At 45.2% G+C, this 15,135-nt stretch overlaps 1 protein-coding gene across 2 annotated transcripts in view; it reads left to right on the top strand.

Moving 5' to 3' along the window:
* The first annotated feature begins 10,531 nt into the window (after positions 1-10,531).
* Positions 10,532-15,135, top strand: part of BMP7 (bone morphogenetic protein 7) — a 94,560-nt gene continuing 89,956 nt past the window's right edge. Inside the window, exon 1 of one of the 2 annotated variants that reach the window (XM_060772060.2) lies at positions 10,532-11,359. In XM_060772060.2, the coding sequence (XP_060628043.2) occupies positions 10,900-11,359 (460 nt within the window). In that variant the 5' untranslated portion in view covers positions 10,532-10,899. The remainder of the gene's footprint in view (positions 11,360-15,135) is intronic. The other variant, XM_060772061.2, reaches the window with a different exon arrangement.

The following is a 15,135-nucleotide window of genomic DNA, read 5'->3' as shown; positions in this document are numbered from 1 at the left end:
TTTATTCTAATTTGGCACTACAGCTAATATTTCCATTCACTTTAAACATACTGTTCTCTGATCTCGTGCCTCTGGGTCTTTCCTTGTCCTCAGAGGTGAAGCAGGTAGGAAAACAAGTACAAATAATGTTGCCTTCATTTGGCCACTGGTCAGTCCGGCTCACACAGTCAACTGACAAGTTTTAGCTATCCAAGATTTCAAGCGGGGTTTCCCCAGACTAACTTGGAAATGCCAGGCACTGAACTGACTTGGAACTTTTTGCTTGAGAATACATTCTAGCACTGAGCTATGTCCTCTCCCTTACTTGGACTTATATTGAGAAATAAACAATTATCTCTCACTCTCTTTTGTTGGCCACATGTTGCTACATTAGCTACCTATAGTCACAAGATTTGACCTCTCAACTTGCAAGAAACATATTCTAGCACAAATCTTTAGCAATAATATTTCTGAGGCATGTGTCAGGACGCTCAACTCAAATACTCACATTCAGGGATGGAAAATGGGCTGTAAAATGTTGTGTAAAACTCACTTATTACTGTTTTGTGTATGGTGTAGATGCCTAAAATGTGGAGCTAATGGGTCGTGGAACAGGCCACCATGAGCCAAGATCAAACTAACAAAATCCTAGAGGCAAATTTGTGGATATGAATGTGTTTAAATTGAAATGGTATAGTTGCGGCTTCACCAGCCCTTGCAGTGCTTTTACACCCAGGTTTTGCACTCAACACAACCTTCCCATATATGTGATTCATTTCATTTTGGATTATTTACTTCATGAGTAGAGCACATGAATTGAGTGAAGTCCTTGTTAGGCTTAGCCTGTATAGTCAATGATAAGAAATGATAGTCCAACAACCCCTAGAACGGTGGTTCTCAACGTGTGTGTCCTCGGATGTTTTGGCCTTCAACTCCCAGAAAGCCTAACAACTGGTAAACTGACTGGGATTTCTGGGAGTTGTAGGCCAAAACACCTGGGACTCACAGTTCGAGAACCACTGCCCTAAAAAGTCACTCCGATCTACTTCAATGAGGTGAGAGAACATCTTCCCCATTCTCTACAGCTCCACTGATACTGGAGAGATGAGGACTCAAATTGGGATTTTTCCCCCACTCACACCACTGAGCTATTGTTTTACCCCCTGAGGCATAACATCCAGGTCAGCAGCACTGAGATTCCCTTTTACAACCTCTTCGGATGTGGAAAAAAACATGTCTGAGCACCCCAAGTTTGGTTCCTGTATAAACCAATTTTATTTTGGCAATTCACGTTATGTTTGTAATATCCTAGAACTAGCTAAGATGGCTCCTGTCAAGAAACACAGCTACTGTTTATAGGATCCAGATTCAACAGAGATCAAACAGGAAAGAGGATAGTTTGCATCAAAACAAAATTATAATTGTGTATAATGAATGCAACTTTGCTAAAGCACTTGAACATTTTGACTATAACTCTTGAAAAATAATAAAGAAAGCTCAATAGTAACTGATGAGAATCTGAAATGTTTCTTGAGTCTAGATATGACACATGATCAATGGGAGAGAAGGAGGAAGAGCACAAGGAAGAAGAGAGAGAGAAACTTGGGATATAACAAGAAGCAGGTTGGAGGCAAACCTAAGAATATGCAGGTTTGTTCTAGAGACTTTTTTTCTCTTTTGGATGAATCCATTGTATCATGTAGGTTTCCCCCACCAATTTACGGCTAAGGGTAATAACAGGGCCCTAACAAAAGCAAAAGCAGGAATAAAAAGCAAATATTTCAGTGGGAATGCCATCATTGGAAAAAGAAAACAGAGAACTACCAGATGAGAACCTGGATTGTGGCCACTAATTTGTCAGCACCCATAATCAGTAGAAAGTTGTTAGCAAATAAATCAGCATTCACCAAGACTGTTGACAAGACCTTTAATTGCATTGGGAGCGAAAGTTACGTTTGTACTCCTGTTTGATAGAGATCCAGAGCTTGGGAACTTATATTTTAAAGTAATATATTATTACACTGTTTAAATAAATAGCTAATTGCATGAGTTTCTTTTTTTTTTTGGGGGGGGGGGGATAACATAATAGCATAGAACTTCAACAATTAAATTCAAAATATTTTTGCAAAGTAACTAGAAAATAATGGTCATTACTAGGGTTACCTGGTGAAATTAGTGAAAAGGGCTCTTGTATATTTAATGGTTTTTTAGATGCAGGAAGTTCATTCTTAAAGAGACAGGAGCCCTGTGGCTTATTTCATCTAACCCTAATTATTTTACACAGAGAAAAACAGAGATTGATGTGGTTCTCATTAACTTTGTTGTGTTCTCCACTCCTCAAAGGCAATTTGTTTAAGGCTGCAACTGTTCATGTTACTTGTCACTTGTGAGCTCTGTTGAGATCTCATGTCTGCCAGCTTTTCAGTCAATTTTTAGCAAGAAGCTTGGCCAATGCACCTGCAAATCAAAAGTTTTGGGAACAAATTGGTATAAAAGTAGCTAAAGACAATAACAAGCAACATTTGAGGATAGAAAAATGAGGTCCACCCATGCTTCCAATAATCCACTTTCATAACAAGCTTGTTATGCCGGATGAATTCTTGAGCTTCTGCCACCTGTGACCTGATTTGAATAGTAGTTTAAAACCTGAAGACTCATGAAAACTTGCAGTCAGAGATACAATGTTTTCAAATACATGCTAAATGTTTGTCAGAAAAATATAGGCTACATCTAATTAATTCAAATGAGAGGCATTCAGGAAGAACAAATACATAGTATGACGGTAAAATCCCCTTATATAAAAAGCAGCCCTGCGTAAACACAATTAGGATCAGACTGTTAAAGCCATTTCGGTCTGAAAAGTTAATCAGTAAACAGGCTGAGTTTGTTTGTTTGGAAGTTCCACTGTGTTCTGTATAGCTTATCCCTGTCCAAATGTGCATAGTATTCCAGCTTAAAGGCTGCGTCACAGATTACAAAATTCCAATGAAAACACTTGGTTTTGTCAATAACATGTAATATTCTGAGGCTGGAAACCCTGAGATAAAGACCTACAAAGATGGAGAACCTATCCTCTAAGGCAGTCAAATTGATCTTACAGTGAAGAAGTTCTGTTGTTGTGTACCTTCAAGTGGTTTCCAATGTATGGCAACCTTAACTCAAACCTATCATTGCTTTCGCCACTATTATATACCCTCTACTCAAAGTTGCAATTTTCCCTTACAGTTTGGGAAAATAATGGACTCTGTGAAGAGGGTAGCCAGAACCTGGTAATGTTTGGTAGGATAGCCTGCTTTTCTAGAATATGTTGCTGCTCAAAGTTCTTAGAGGAATAATTAAACACTATCTCTTTAGGTCAGGGGTAGCAAACTTTTATTCTCTTAAGAACTGAGTTTGGGAGTGACAGCATGCAAGAAAGAAAACAATGATGTAGATCAGTGGTTCTCAACCTGGGTCCCCAGATGTTTGTGGCCTTCAACTCCCAGAAATCCTAACAGCTGGTAAACTGGCTGGGATTTCTGGGAGTTGTAGGCCAAAAACATCTGGGGACCCCAGGTTGAGAACCACTGGTGTAGATGGAGCCATACCGGAACAGGTCTGGTCATTCCTTCTTTCTCTCCCATCTGCGCAAAACACCACCTTTTATTTACTTCTGTGTCACTCAGATATCACCTTCTCTCCTCCTCTTTGCTCAACAAACTTCAGGCTCTAAAACAGACACATCCTTGGATTTCTTGGGAATATTGGTTCAGATGGTGTTTGCTTTGCCTTCCTCGAGGTTGAGAGTGTATGAACAGGATAAGTCCCAAGAGACTGGAGGAAGGAAAAAATAGGCTAAACCGGTCTCTTTTCCCCCCTCTGTGTTCCTGTTCATGAGTGTGCAATAAAAAATTCTGGCAGCTACTGTTTACCTTGTTGGTTGCAAGCAGGCACAGGAACTACAGCTAGTGCAGAATCCCATTCATTCTCAGCTCAAGCTTTATTGCACTGTTTACTACAACCAATCTGTTGCAACCCAACATTGAAAATCTATGTCTCTTCAGATGCCCTTGAACGTATTCCCAAACTTCCCAGCAAACCAGAACAATAGAAGAGAAGGGGGAGGCTGGATGGGCATAAAAAGATTTTAAGAAAAGTGGTTCCTTTCTCAGAAGCTTTGTAAACTGAGGTATGTGCATTGTGACAGTTTCTAAAGCCCAACTCACAATAGATCCTCTCTCTGTGAGGCAAGATTACAGAAATACAGCATACAGTTATATACATGGAGTGTCAGTTTTGTCTATACCAGAATTCAAGGCAAGATACAACAAGCAGATGTGGGTGGGGAGGATCAAGAACTGTTAAGATCATGCTGTGACATAAACTAACAATGTTGGTATCAAGCTATTTCACTATCTTGATTAATTTAAATTACTCCCTATCAAACCACAAGCTGGCTCAGCTTCAGCATTTCCATGTCACCCTTTATTTTCCACCAGGGAGGAAAATGATTTTTCAGCAATGATATGTTTATTATTGCTGAAGAAATCTTCTTACTGAGTTTTATGGTTCTTAGCTGTTAGTTGAATCAGGCCTATTTGGGAGGAGAGAAATCTGTGATTTGGTTGCAATACTTAGTGATTCTCATCCTGTGGGTCCCCAGATGTTTTGGCCTTCAACTCCCAGAAATTCTTACAGCTGGTAAACTGGCTGGGATTTTTGGGAGTTGTAGGCCAAAACACTTGGGGACCTACGGATTGAGAACCACTATGTGAGTTATCCCTCATTATCCCTGATACCTTTTCAATTTTCATCATGACTTTCTGAGCAGAGCTTGGAAAAGTTACCTTTTTTGGACTACGTGAATTGTATGCTGGCAGGAAATATTTTGGGAATCAGAGTCCCAAAAATAATGTTTTCAAGCTCTAGTCTTGGGCAAGTGAAGCTTTTTCTATAGGGTTGTTGATATATTTATCATGATCTTACTAGAACTTGCTGTAAGGTTGTTTCTGCTCAGCTCCTTTATTCAGAGTCACAGTTATTCAAATGTTTCAAAACAAATACTAATGGCTCAAGAAAAACTAAAGTTGGGGTGAGGAAGTTTAAAAGGAATTGTTGGGCATTTTCATTTGGGAGGAGGAGGAGGAAGAGATGAAGGAGAAGGGGGCAGGTTTTATCTGAGACCTTAACAGGAGAACAGCTCCTCATTCTTTCTTTACAATGGGAGTGAGACGGTATTGGGGTATTTGGTACTTCCAGGAGTTGCATCACTCCTTGCAAATGAAAGAGAAATACCTGAAGGTTACTTTTTAATATAGGCATGTTTTTGTTTTTGTTTTTTGTGAAATAATGTGTGCATGGATGGGTGTGGCGTACCTTGTTTTAGAGAATTACAGCCTTCAGCTAATGGGTTTTTAGGGTTTTGTTTTTTTTAAGAAAATGACTTCTTGTTTGGATATAATTTTATTTCATAAATAGCCTTTAGTGCTGGAAAAATGTCTGCATAATTCCTTCCTCTAACAGATACCAGGGCTCAGGTTTTTCTTCTCCTGAATCTTTGCAGAGCAACCAGCAGGATGGAGCTCCACAGTGTAATGATCTGGCTCTTGAAAAAATGTTTGGTGACAGATTGTAGAGGAGCCAGTGCTGGCTCCCTCAGAAGAGAAGGCTGTGAGGAGACATTATAGCTATGTGTAAATATGTGTGGAGAAGTCATAGGGAGGAGGGAGCAAGCTTGTTTTCTACTGCCCTGGAGACTAGGATGCGGAGCAATGGCTTCAAACTACAGGAAAGGAGATTCCACCTGAACATGAAGAACTTCCTGACTGTGAGAGCTGTTCAGCAGTGCAACTGTCTACCCCGGAGTGTGGTGTAGACTCCTTCTTTGGAGGCTTTTAAACAAAAGTTGGATGGTCATCTGTCGGGTGCTTTGAATGTGATTTTCCTGCTTCTTGGCTGGGGGTTGGACTGGATGGCCCACGAGATCTCTTCCAACTCTATGATTCTTGGCCACAGTGAGGCACCCACTTCAGGCAGTAGATATTGGAAAACAATAGAAGCCATCTCCATCACTTCTTTCACCCTTCTTATTTCCTAATAGGATGTCCAGTATGCAGATTCCCCTCCCCTACCTGCAAAAATCCAGTGCCTTTTATAACTGGCAAGTTACCAGCCTTTCTTGGCAAAGAAGACCAAAGACCTTGTAAAACTACAACTCCTGTGGCTCAAAGCTATGGGTTCCTAGGCATTATACTTTGGTTAGACACCAGTATTCTGTCAGGGAAAGCTTGTAAAATTAAAACTCCCATGAATCCATGGCATGGAGTCATGGCAGTTACAATGGTGTCAAGCTGCATTAGTTCTACAGTGTAGATGCACCCCCAAAACTCTGGAGAGCAGAGTTTGAATCTCTACTCAGCCATAGAAACTCACTGGGTGACCTTGAGATGAAGGTTCATACAACCCCCCCTCTCTAAAAAAAAAAATCAGCTTTCAAAGCCCAGCAACAAGTTGAGGGTGGACAACAAATCCAAAGAAAATGAGCAGAGCTAGTGACCAGGAAATAGGAACCCACAAAATAGAAGAGTTCTGATGGGTAGAAAGGATTTTTAGGGTTGTAGGTTTTTTGGGCTGTATGGCCATGTTCTAGAAGCATTCTCTCCTGATGTCTCTCCTGATGTTTCACCTGCATCTATGGCAGGCATTGTCAGAGGTTGTGAGGATGCCTGCAAAATGTGAGATGCAGGCAAAACGTCAGGAGAGAATGCTTCTGGCCATGAAAGCCTTTGACAGTAAATTTCCAGGGTCTCGAATTCTGGTCTCCAAACAGGCTTTTTTTGGAGGGGGGTCTCTAAAATGTAAAACTAATGTAGTTTGGCATCACTTTAACTGCAATGGCTCAATGCCATGGAATCATGGGTGTGATCTTCAGTCTTCTCTGCCAAACAGTGCTGGTACCTCACCAAACTACAACCCTAAAGAGCATTGAGTTCTGGCAGTTAGAGTGGTATCAAACTGCAGGAATTCCACAATGTAAATGTGCTCTTTGACAAGTAAAGACGTGTCTATCCATTCTGACCATCAAGTGTCCATCTTCCCCCATGTACTGGATATTAAAAAATCACCATCCTAGGGGAGGCATGAGCAAACTTGGGCTCTCCAGGTGTTTTGGGGTTGGTCTCTCACAATTCCTAACCACCCTGGGTCCTTTCCTTTCCCTCCTCAGTTGCTTAAAGGCCTGAGGCTGTTAGGAATGGTGGGAGAGAAGGCTGAGAGGGGATATGATAGCCATGTATAAATATGTGAGAGGAAGCCACAGGGAGGAGGGAGCAAGCTTGTTTTCTGCTTCCCTGGAGACTAGGACGCAGTGGAGGAATGGCTTCAAACTACAAGAGAGGAGATTCCATCTGAACATGAGGAAGAACTTCCTGACTGTGAGAGCCGTTCAGCAGTGGAACTCTCTGCCCCGGAGTGTGGTGGAGGCTCCTTCTTTGGAAGCTTTTAAACAGAGGCTGGATGGCCACCTGTCAGGGGTGATTTGAATACAATATTCCTGCTTCTTGGCAGGGGGTTGGACTGGATGGCCCATGAGGTCTCTTCCAACTCTTTGATTCTATGAGTTCAACTCCAAAACATCTGGAGGGCCCAAGTTTGCCCATGCCTGTCCTAGAGGAACACCATTGAGGCAGATCTCCAGACCTTTGAGGCAAGAGCTTCTGTCTCTTCTCTCCCCCCCCCCCCCTTTGGATTTTCTAAGGATACTTTTGGAGATCAGAAAAGAAAGACAGAGGAGAAGAGGAGGAGGAGGTGGAAACCTCCTTTGCCAGGGAATGTCGAAGCTGTCTGAATTCTTTCCACTCCAGGAACGAGTCAAGGGGTCCTCCTCCTTTGGGTTTCCTTTAGACACGTTGGGAAACCGAAATTAGTAACAACAGGAGCAGCAAAAGACTGTCCTCTTCCAGGAGTGTGTTGGGCCATCCTCCTTTGAATCCTCTTCCCGCCAGGAAGGAGTGGAGGGGTCGTGGGAGATTTCCCAGGCAAGAACTTGTGTGTGTGTGTGTCCATCTCCTTTTGGATTCCCTTGGAGACGTTTGGAAAACGAGGAGGAAAAGCAACAAAAAGAACAGGAGCAATCCTTCCCCTGCTACGAACAAGTTGGTGATCCCCCAATCTCCCAGGCAAGAACTTGTGCGTAACTCTTTGGGTTTCCTTGGGACGTTTCTGGAGACCAAAGAGAATAATAATACCACAATAATAGGAGGAGGAGGAAGAGGAGGAGGAGGAAGAGGAAGAAGAAAAGGAGGACGAGGGGGAAGAGAAGGAAGAAGAGGAGGAGGAGGAACAGCCACCACCTCTTTTTTCAGGGCTGTGTTGAGACTGTTTGAACTCTGTGTTGTCAAAGGCCTTCATGCCCAGAATCACTGGGTTGCTGTGAGTTTTCTGGGTAGTATGGCCACGTTCCAGAAGCATTCTCTTCTGAAGTTTTGCCCACATCTATGGCAGGCATCCTCAAAGTTTGTGAGGTATATTGGAAACTAAGCAAGTGAGGTTTATATATCTGTGGAAGGTGGGAGAAAGAACTCTTGTCTGTTGGAGGCAAGTGTGAATGTTGCAATTAATCACCTTGATTAGCATTGCAAAGTCTGGCAACTTCAAGGCCTGGCTGGTTCCTGCCTGGGGGAATCTTAGCAGGCTCTGTTACTGAGTATTCTTTTTTTACTATCCTAACTTTAGAGTTTTTGTTAATACTGGTAACCAGATTTTGTTCATTTTCATGGCTTCCTCCTTTCTGTTGAAATTGTCCATGTGCTTGTGGATTTCAGTGGCTTCCCTGTGTAGTCTGACATGGTGTTTGTTAGAGTGGTCCAGCATTTCCATGTTCTCAAATGATATGCTGTGTCCAGGTTGGTTCATCAAGTGCTCTGCTATGGCTGACTTCTCTGGTTGAGTTAGCCTGCAGTGCATTTCATGTTCCTTGATTCCTGTTTGGGCAATGCTGCCTTTGGTGGTCTCTATGTAGCATTCTGAACTCCACCAATGATGGAATTGAACCAAACTTGGCACACAGAACTCTTATGACCAAAATAAAATATTGAAAGGGTTTGGTGGGCATTGACCTTGAATTTTGGACTCAAACGGTGATGGATCTGGACCAAACTTGGCACGAATACTCAATATGACCAAACGTGAAAACTGGTGGAGTCTGGGGGAGATAGAGCTTGACATTTAGGAGTTGTAGTTGCTGGGATTTATAGCTCACCTACAATCAAAGAGCATTCTGAACCCCACCAACGATAGAATCATAGAATCATAGAGTTGGAAGAGACCTCATGGGACATCCAATCCAGCCCACTGCCAAGAAGCAGGAAAATTCCATTCAAAGCACCCCCGACAGATGGCCATCCAGCCTCTGTATAAAAACCTCCAAAGAAGGAGACTTCACCACATTCCGGGGCAGAGAGTTCCACTGCAGCAGAAAACAAGCTTGTTCCCTCCTCCTCTCACATATTTATACATGGCTATCATGTCTCCTCTCAGCCTTCTCTTCTTCAGGCTAAACATGCCCAGATCTTTTAGCTCCTCCTCCTCATAGGGCTTGTTCTCCAGACCCTTGATCGTTTTAGTCCTCCTCCTCCTCTGGACACATTGCAGCTTGTCAACATCCCCCTTCAATGGTGGCGCCCAGAACTAGACACAGTATCCCACACAAAACCCCCATGACCAACAGAAAATATTGTGTTTTCTGCTGGTCTTTGGGGACCCCCCTGACAGACTCCTCGCGACCCCCCCCCCCCCCCAGGTTGAGAAACGCTTCTCTAGTGCGACAAGGTCCTTTGTGGGCCTGCAGATAGTTTGTATGTTGTGTTTCTTCATCAGATTCCCTATGCAGTCAGTGGTTCCCTTGATGTAGGGCAAGCAGGCATGTGGGGGGGGGGGGGAGGGGGGGGGGGCTTGAGGGGCTTCAATCCCCCCCCCCCCCAAATTCTCATGGTGGTTCGCGAAAAGGCCTTACTGGTGCATTATTTAAACTGTTATGTTTATCCATATCATGATCTGATCACCATACTCAATATATCCCATATGCATGGGGGTATTGGGGTAACGATACAAAAGGTTTGCTAGGCTAGACCCACTTTCACTCAGACTCAGCCCCCCAAATCGAAATCCTGGCTACGGGCATGAGGGCAGGCATCCTCAGAGGTAGTGAGGTGGGGTGTAAGTTGTGTTTCTTCATCAGCTTCCCTATGCAGTCAGTGGTTCCCTTGATGTAGGGCAGGCATCCTCCAACTGCGGCCTTCCAACTGTTTGGGGCTCCAACTTGTTCAATTGTCAGGAATTCTGGGAGTGGAAGGGCCAAACAGCTGGAGGGCCGCAGTTTGAGAAAGCCTGATGTAGGGTAAGAGGATCCCGCCTTGCCCTTCTTGTTTGAATTCTTCTCCGTGGAGGAATCGCGGAACATCCCCAGATCTCCGCGGCGAGAGTTTGTGTGTGTTGTGCGTGTTTGTGTCTCCTCCTCCTCCTCCCTTTCCTTCGGAGTTCCTTGGGACACTTTTGGAGAGAGAGAGAGAGAAAAGGAGAAGGAGAGGGACCCGCCTGGCTCCGCCCTTGTCCCGCCTCGCCTGCTTTGGCGGAGAGCGGCGTCCTCCTCCTCCTGCTGCTGCTCTCCTTCCTCCTCTCCTCTCGCTCTGCACCGGCTCCAGAGCCCTTCTTCGGACTCACTCGGCGGCATCCTTCCTCTCCGAGGGACTGACTCCCTCTCGCCTCCTCCGTTGCTCTGGATGGCTCCCGCGGACTGAGCCCGCTCCTCCTCCGGATCATGCGCGACCGGGGCGAGTGAATCCTTTGGCGGCGGCGGAGGCGGCGGGCGCTGCTCCTCGGATCCGCGGCTCCTTCGGCTCCCGTCCGCGCCCGGCAGGGTGGGCTTTCGGCGGGGCTCCGGCGATGCTGCTGGGGCTGCTGGTGCTGTGGGCGGCCCTGGAGCTGCGCGCCTCCTCCTCCTCTTCCTCGCTGGCCGACTTCACCTTGGAGCACGAGGTCCACTCCAGCTTCATCCACCGGCGGCTGCGGAGCCAGGAGCGACGCGAGATGCAGCGGGAGATCCTCTCCATCCTGGGCCTGCCCCACCGGCCCCGGCCCCACCTGCACGGCAAGCACAACGCCGCCCCGCTCTTCATGCTGGACCTCTACAACGCCATGGCCGGCGGAGGCGGCGGCGGCGGAGGGGCCGAGGAGGAGGCGGCGCTGGGCATGGGGGGCGAAGCGGGCGCCGAGGCCGCCGGGCTGGAGGGCTACTCCTACCCCTACAAGCCCCTCTTCAGCACCCAGGCACCCCCCCTGGCCAGCCTCCAGGACAGCAACTTCCTCACCGAGGCAGACATGGTCATGAGCTTCGTCAACATGGGTGAGTGCGTGGCTCCCCTCCTCCGCTCAGGCTGATACCCCACTCGTGGCTCATTGCGCTTCTCTGTATGCCAGGGGGCATCCACTCACTACACTGTAGAGCAGGCACAGGCAAACTTCGTCCCTCCCTCCAGGTGTTTTGGATTTCAACTCCAAATGGTGGGAGTTGAAGTCCAAAACACCTGGAGAGAGGGCTGAAGTTTGCCCATGCCTGGTCTACCGGCTGTTAGGAATTGTGGGAGTCGAAGTCCAAAACACCTGGAGGGAGGGCTGAAGTTTGCCCATGCCTGGTCTACCGGCTGTTAGGAATTGTGGGAGTTGAACTTCAAAATGCCAGGAGGGAAGGTCGAAGTTTGCCCATGCCTGTCCTCGAGGAACACAGTTGAGGCAGATCTCCAAATCTCCGAGGCAAGAGCTTCTGTTTCTCCTCTTCCCCCTTTGGATTTCCTTAGGAGACTTTTGGAGACCGGAGAAGAAAGACTGAAGAGAAGAAGGAGAAAGCCTCCTTTGCTAGGGATGTCAAAGCTGTTTGAATTCTTTCTCCGCCTGCTGTAGAGTGAATAGGCTGAAGGCCTCCTTCTCTGCCAAAGAGTGCAGGTGCCTCACCAGATCCCAAAACTCAAAAGCATAGTTTGACACCACTTGTATTTTAATGTGGCACTGGAACTATTTCACAGAGGAAGTTAAAGACCACAGCTTCCCTGGTTCCCAAGTATTCCGCCATGGCACTTCAGATGCACCTTCCATGCAAAGTTAGAAGGATCTGGATGCCCTTGCCAATACCTGATTCTATGATAGCATCATAGAAGCATAGAATCATTGAGTTGGAAGAGATCTTCTGGGCCATCTAGTCCAACCTCATTCTGCCAAGAAGCAGGAAAATCACATTCAAAGCACCCCCGACAGATGGGCATTCAGCCTCTGCTTAAAAGGCTCTGAAGAAGGAGCCTCCACCACACTCCGGGGCAGAGAGTTCCACTGCTGAACAGCTCCCACAGTTAGGAAGTTCTTCCTAATGTTCAGGTGGAATCTCCTTTCATGTACTTTGAAGTCAATGTTCTGCATCCTAGTCTCCAGGGCAGCAGAAAACAAGCCTCTTCCCTCCTCCCTATGACTTCCCCGCACATATTTATATGTGGCCCTCATCATGTTTCCTCATCCTTCTCTTCTGCAGACTAAACATGCCCAACTCTTTAAAGCCGCTCCTCATAGGGCTTGTTCTTCATACCCTTGATAATTTTAGTCACCCTCCTCTGGACATATTCCAGCTTGTCAACATCTCCAATCAATGCTTCTGGAACATGGTCATACAGCCCAGAAAACCTACCGCAACCCAGAAGTTAAAGACCATGTAAAAGTATAGCTTTGCATGCTCTCATGATAGTTAGGTGCACCTTCCATGCAAAGTTAGAAGGATCTGGATGCCAGTGCCAGTTCTGATGCTTGTCACCCTTAGGTGCCCATTATTCTAGTAATTCTCACTGGGGTGGAAATCTGCCATGGACTCTTAGTAGGCAGTATTACCTATGCATTCTGATGGTGGCTAGCAGTCCTTTTCAAAGTTCTTATTTCATGTCAAAACAATTGCATAAATAGATAAGTTTAAAATTGATAAAATAAAGGGATAACAAGCTGCTAAATAGATTTAGACCAAAAATGGGCAACAGCAACTGCATTGTCTGTAGCTTTAAACAGTTCTTCCTCTGTGCATGAGGCAATGCATAATGGACAAGTATACAGATACTGAGTTGTTTGTTCTGCTCTACAGTTACACAAGGTGGAGGATTATTTTAAGGTAGTGGATCTCAACCTGAGTCCCCAGGTGTTTTTGCCAACAACTCCCAGAAATCCTAATTTACCAGTGTTAGGATTTCTGGGAGTTGAAGGCCAAAACATCTGGGGACTCACAGGTTGAGATCCACTGTTTGTTCTAAGCAGTGCCATTTTGCTAGGTTGTCTTTTAATCTGCCAATTCACTTCTGAGTCTGTTCAAGGACTTTCAAATTGCTCATTCTTGGTTTGCCTCTGGAGGAAGACCCTCGTAGGGGACCATCTAGTTGGAATTGCCTGATTTTGCTGCCCACAGAGATATTCTTGCTGTTGCTGGAGAAACATGATGAGGAGTGGTGGTTCTCGTGAAACAGTTCCTTGATTTAAGTTTACTAGGAGGAGGCTGGTAGCCATACAGTGGGTGGCTCTCATAGTGTGAAACCTTATTTCTCTCACAATTGGCAGCAACTTCCCATCACACATAGGGGAGGGGGGGATGCCAGCTAGCTTGCTTATTTATTTATTTATTTATTTATTTATCATGTCAGGGGCAACCAGACCATCTACAAGCTAACATAGAGTCTATCAACAGGTGTAGATTAAAGATATCTTGTGATTATTCTATGAATGCCCCCAATGCAATGCTGCTCTGGGGCACTGTAGAACATTAAAATGGTCCAGAAGAATAGGATTTGCCGGAGGATGATTTGCTTTGGAACCTGGAGCTGAATCTGCTTCAGCTTTGCTTTTTGTACTGGTGGTTACCAATCGACCTGATGGCACGAATTATGTGATTGCTGTATTATGCCTCTGCTTCTGTGCTATTGCTTGAGCTCCACCACTTCACCAAGAAGTAGTATACAGTGCTTTAAAAACAACCACCAGATTTAAAACACTTTTGGGAGTCTCTCCTTGTGGGTGTGGCACAACCTGGTGCAGAAAGGTTTGATGCAAATCTCTTCAAATGATATCTCTCCCCTTTCTAAAATTGTTTTACTTTTTGAACTCACCTATCCTGCTACCAATCACTTAGATAGTAGAATAATTGCCCAGGTTCATAGTACACTCATTTGTGTGCTGTATGTTGGTGTTTTGCTCAAATATCTGTGGATCTAGATCCTTATCGAGACTGGATGGAGATACAACTTTTCTCTATACTGTGGAAATCTCCATTAAAATCAAATAGTGAATCTTCCTAGTGGTGATGGGACAAGTCAAGGGGGAAGGGGGAGGGGGAGTGTTGCCTTTGTAAATCTAATGTGAACCATTCAGGGATGTTCTGGGATAACTCAGCCTGTCCATATGATCTCGGATGGTTTTCCCTGGTTCTGGGTCTTGTCCTTTTCAGTATCTTTGTGTCTTCCCTTGTGAGTATCCCATATTCCCCATAATTGAGTATTTTCTTCAGTGTGAGAATAATTAATTTAGCAACAACTCAGTCAAATTAAGCCTATATAATGAAGCCCCCGGTGGTGCAGTGGGTTAAAGCACTGAGCTGCTGAGTTTGTTGATCAAAAGGTTGCAGGTTCGAATCCGGGGAGTGGCGTGAGCTTCCGCTGTCAGCCCCAGCTTCTGCCAACCTAGCAGTTCGAAAACATGCAAATGTGAGTAGATCAATAGGTGCTGCTCTGGCAGGAAGGTAATGGCACTCCATGCAGCCATGCTGGCCACAAGACCTTGGAGGTGTCTACGGACAATGCCGGCTCTTCAGCTTAGAAATAGAGATGGGCACCACACCTCAGAGTTGGACACGGCTGGACTTCATGTCAGGGGAAAACCTTTACCTTTACCTAAGTATATAACTTTCCTTAGGAGCAGTTACTGGACAGCCACCTTCAATACTTTTCAAGAGCCAATGGTCTTCACCGCAACTGTCCCTAACCTGTCTTCAGGACCCTGTAGAAGAGACATTAATATGCTCAGTTTAAAGCTTTCAGTTCTGCGTATGCTAATGCCAAAATCTGTGCTGTTTTCTTTGGCATATCAACACACAGGAGTAGGATGTAT

Source organism: Anolis sagrei, chromosome 4, assembly GCF_037176765.1.
Source record: "Anolis sagrei isolate rAnoSag1 chromosome 4, rAnoSag1.mat, whole genome shotgun sequence".
Classification (NCBI taxonomy): domain Eukaryota; kingdom Metazoa; phylum Chordata; class Lepidosauria; order Squamata; family Dactyloidae; genus Anolis; species Anolis sagrei.
Note: the sequence above shows the minus strand (reverse complement) of the source record. Positions and strands in the feature narration are given on the sequence as shown.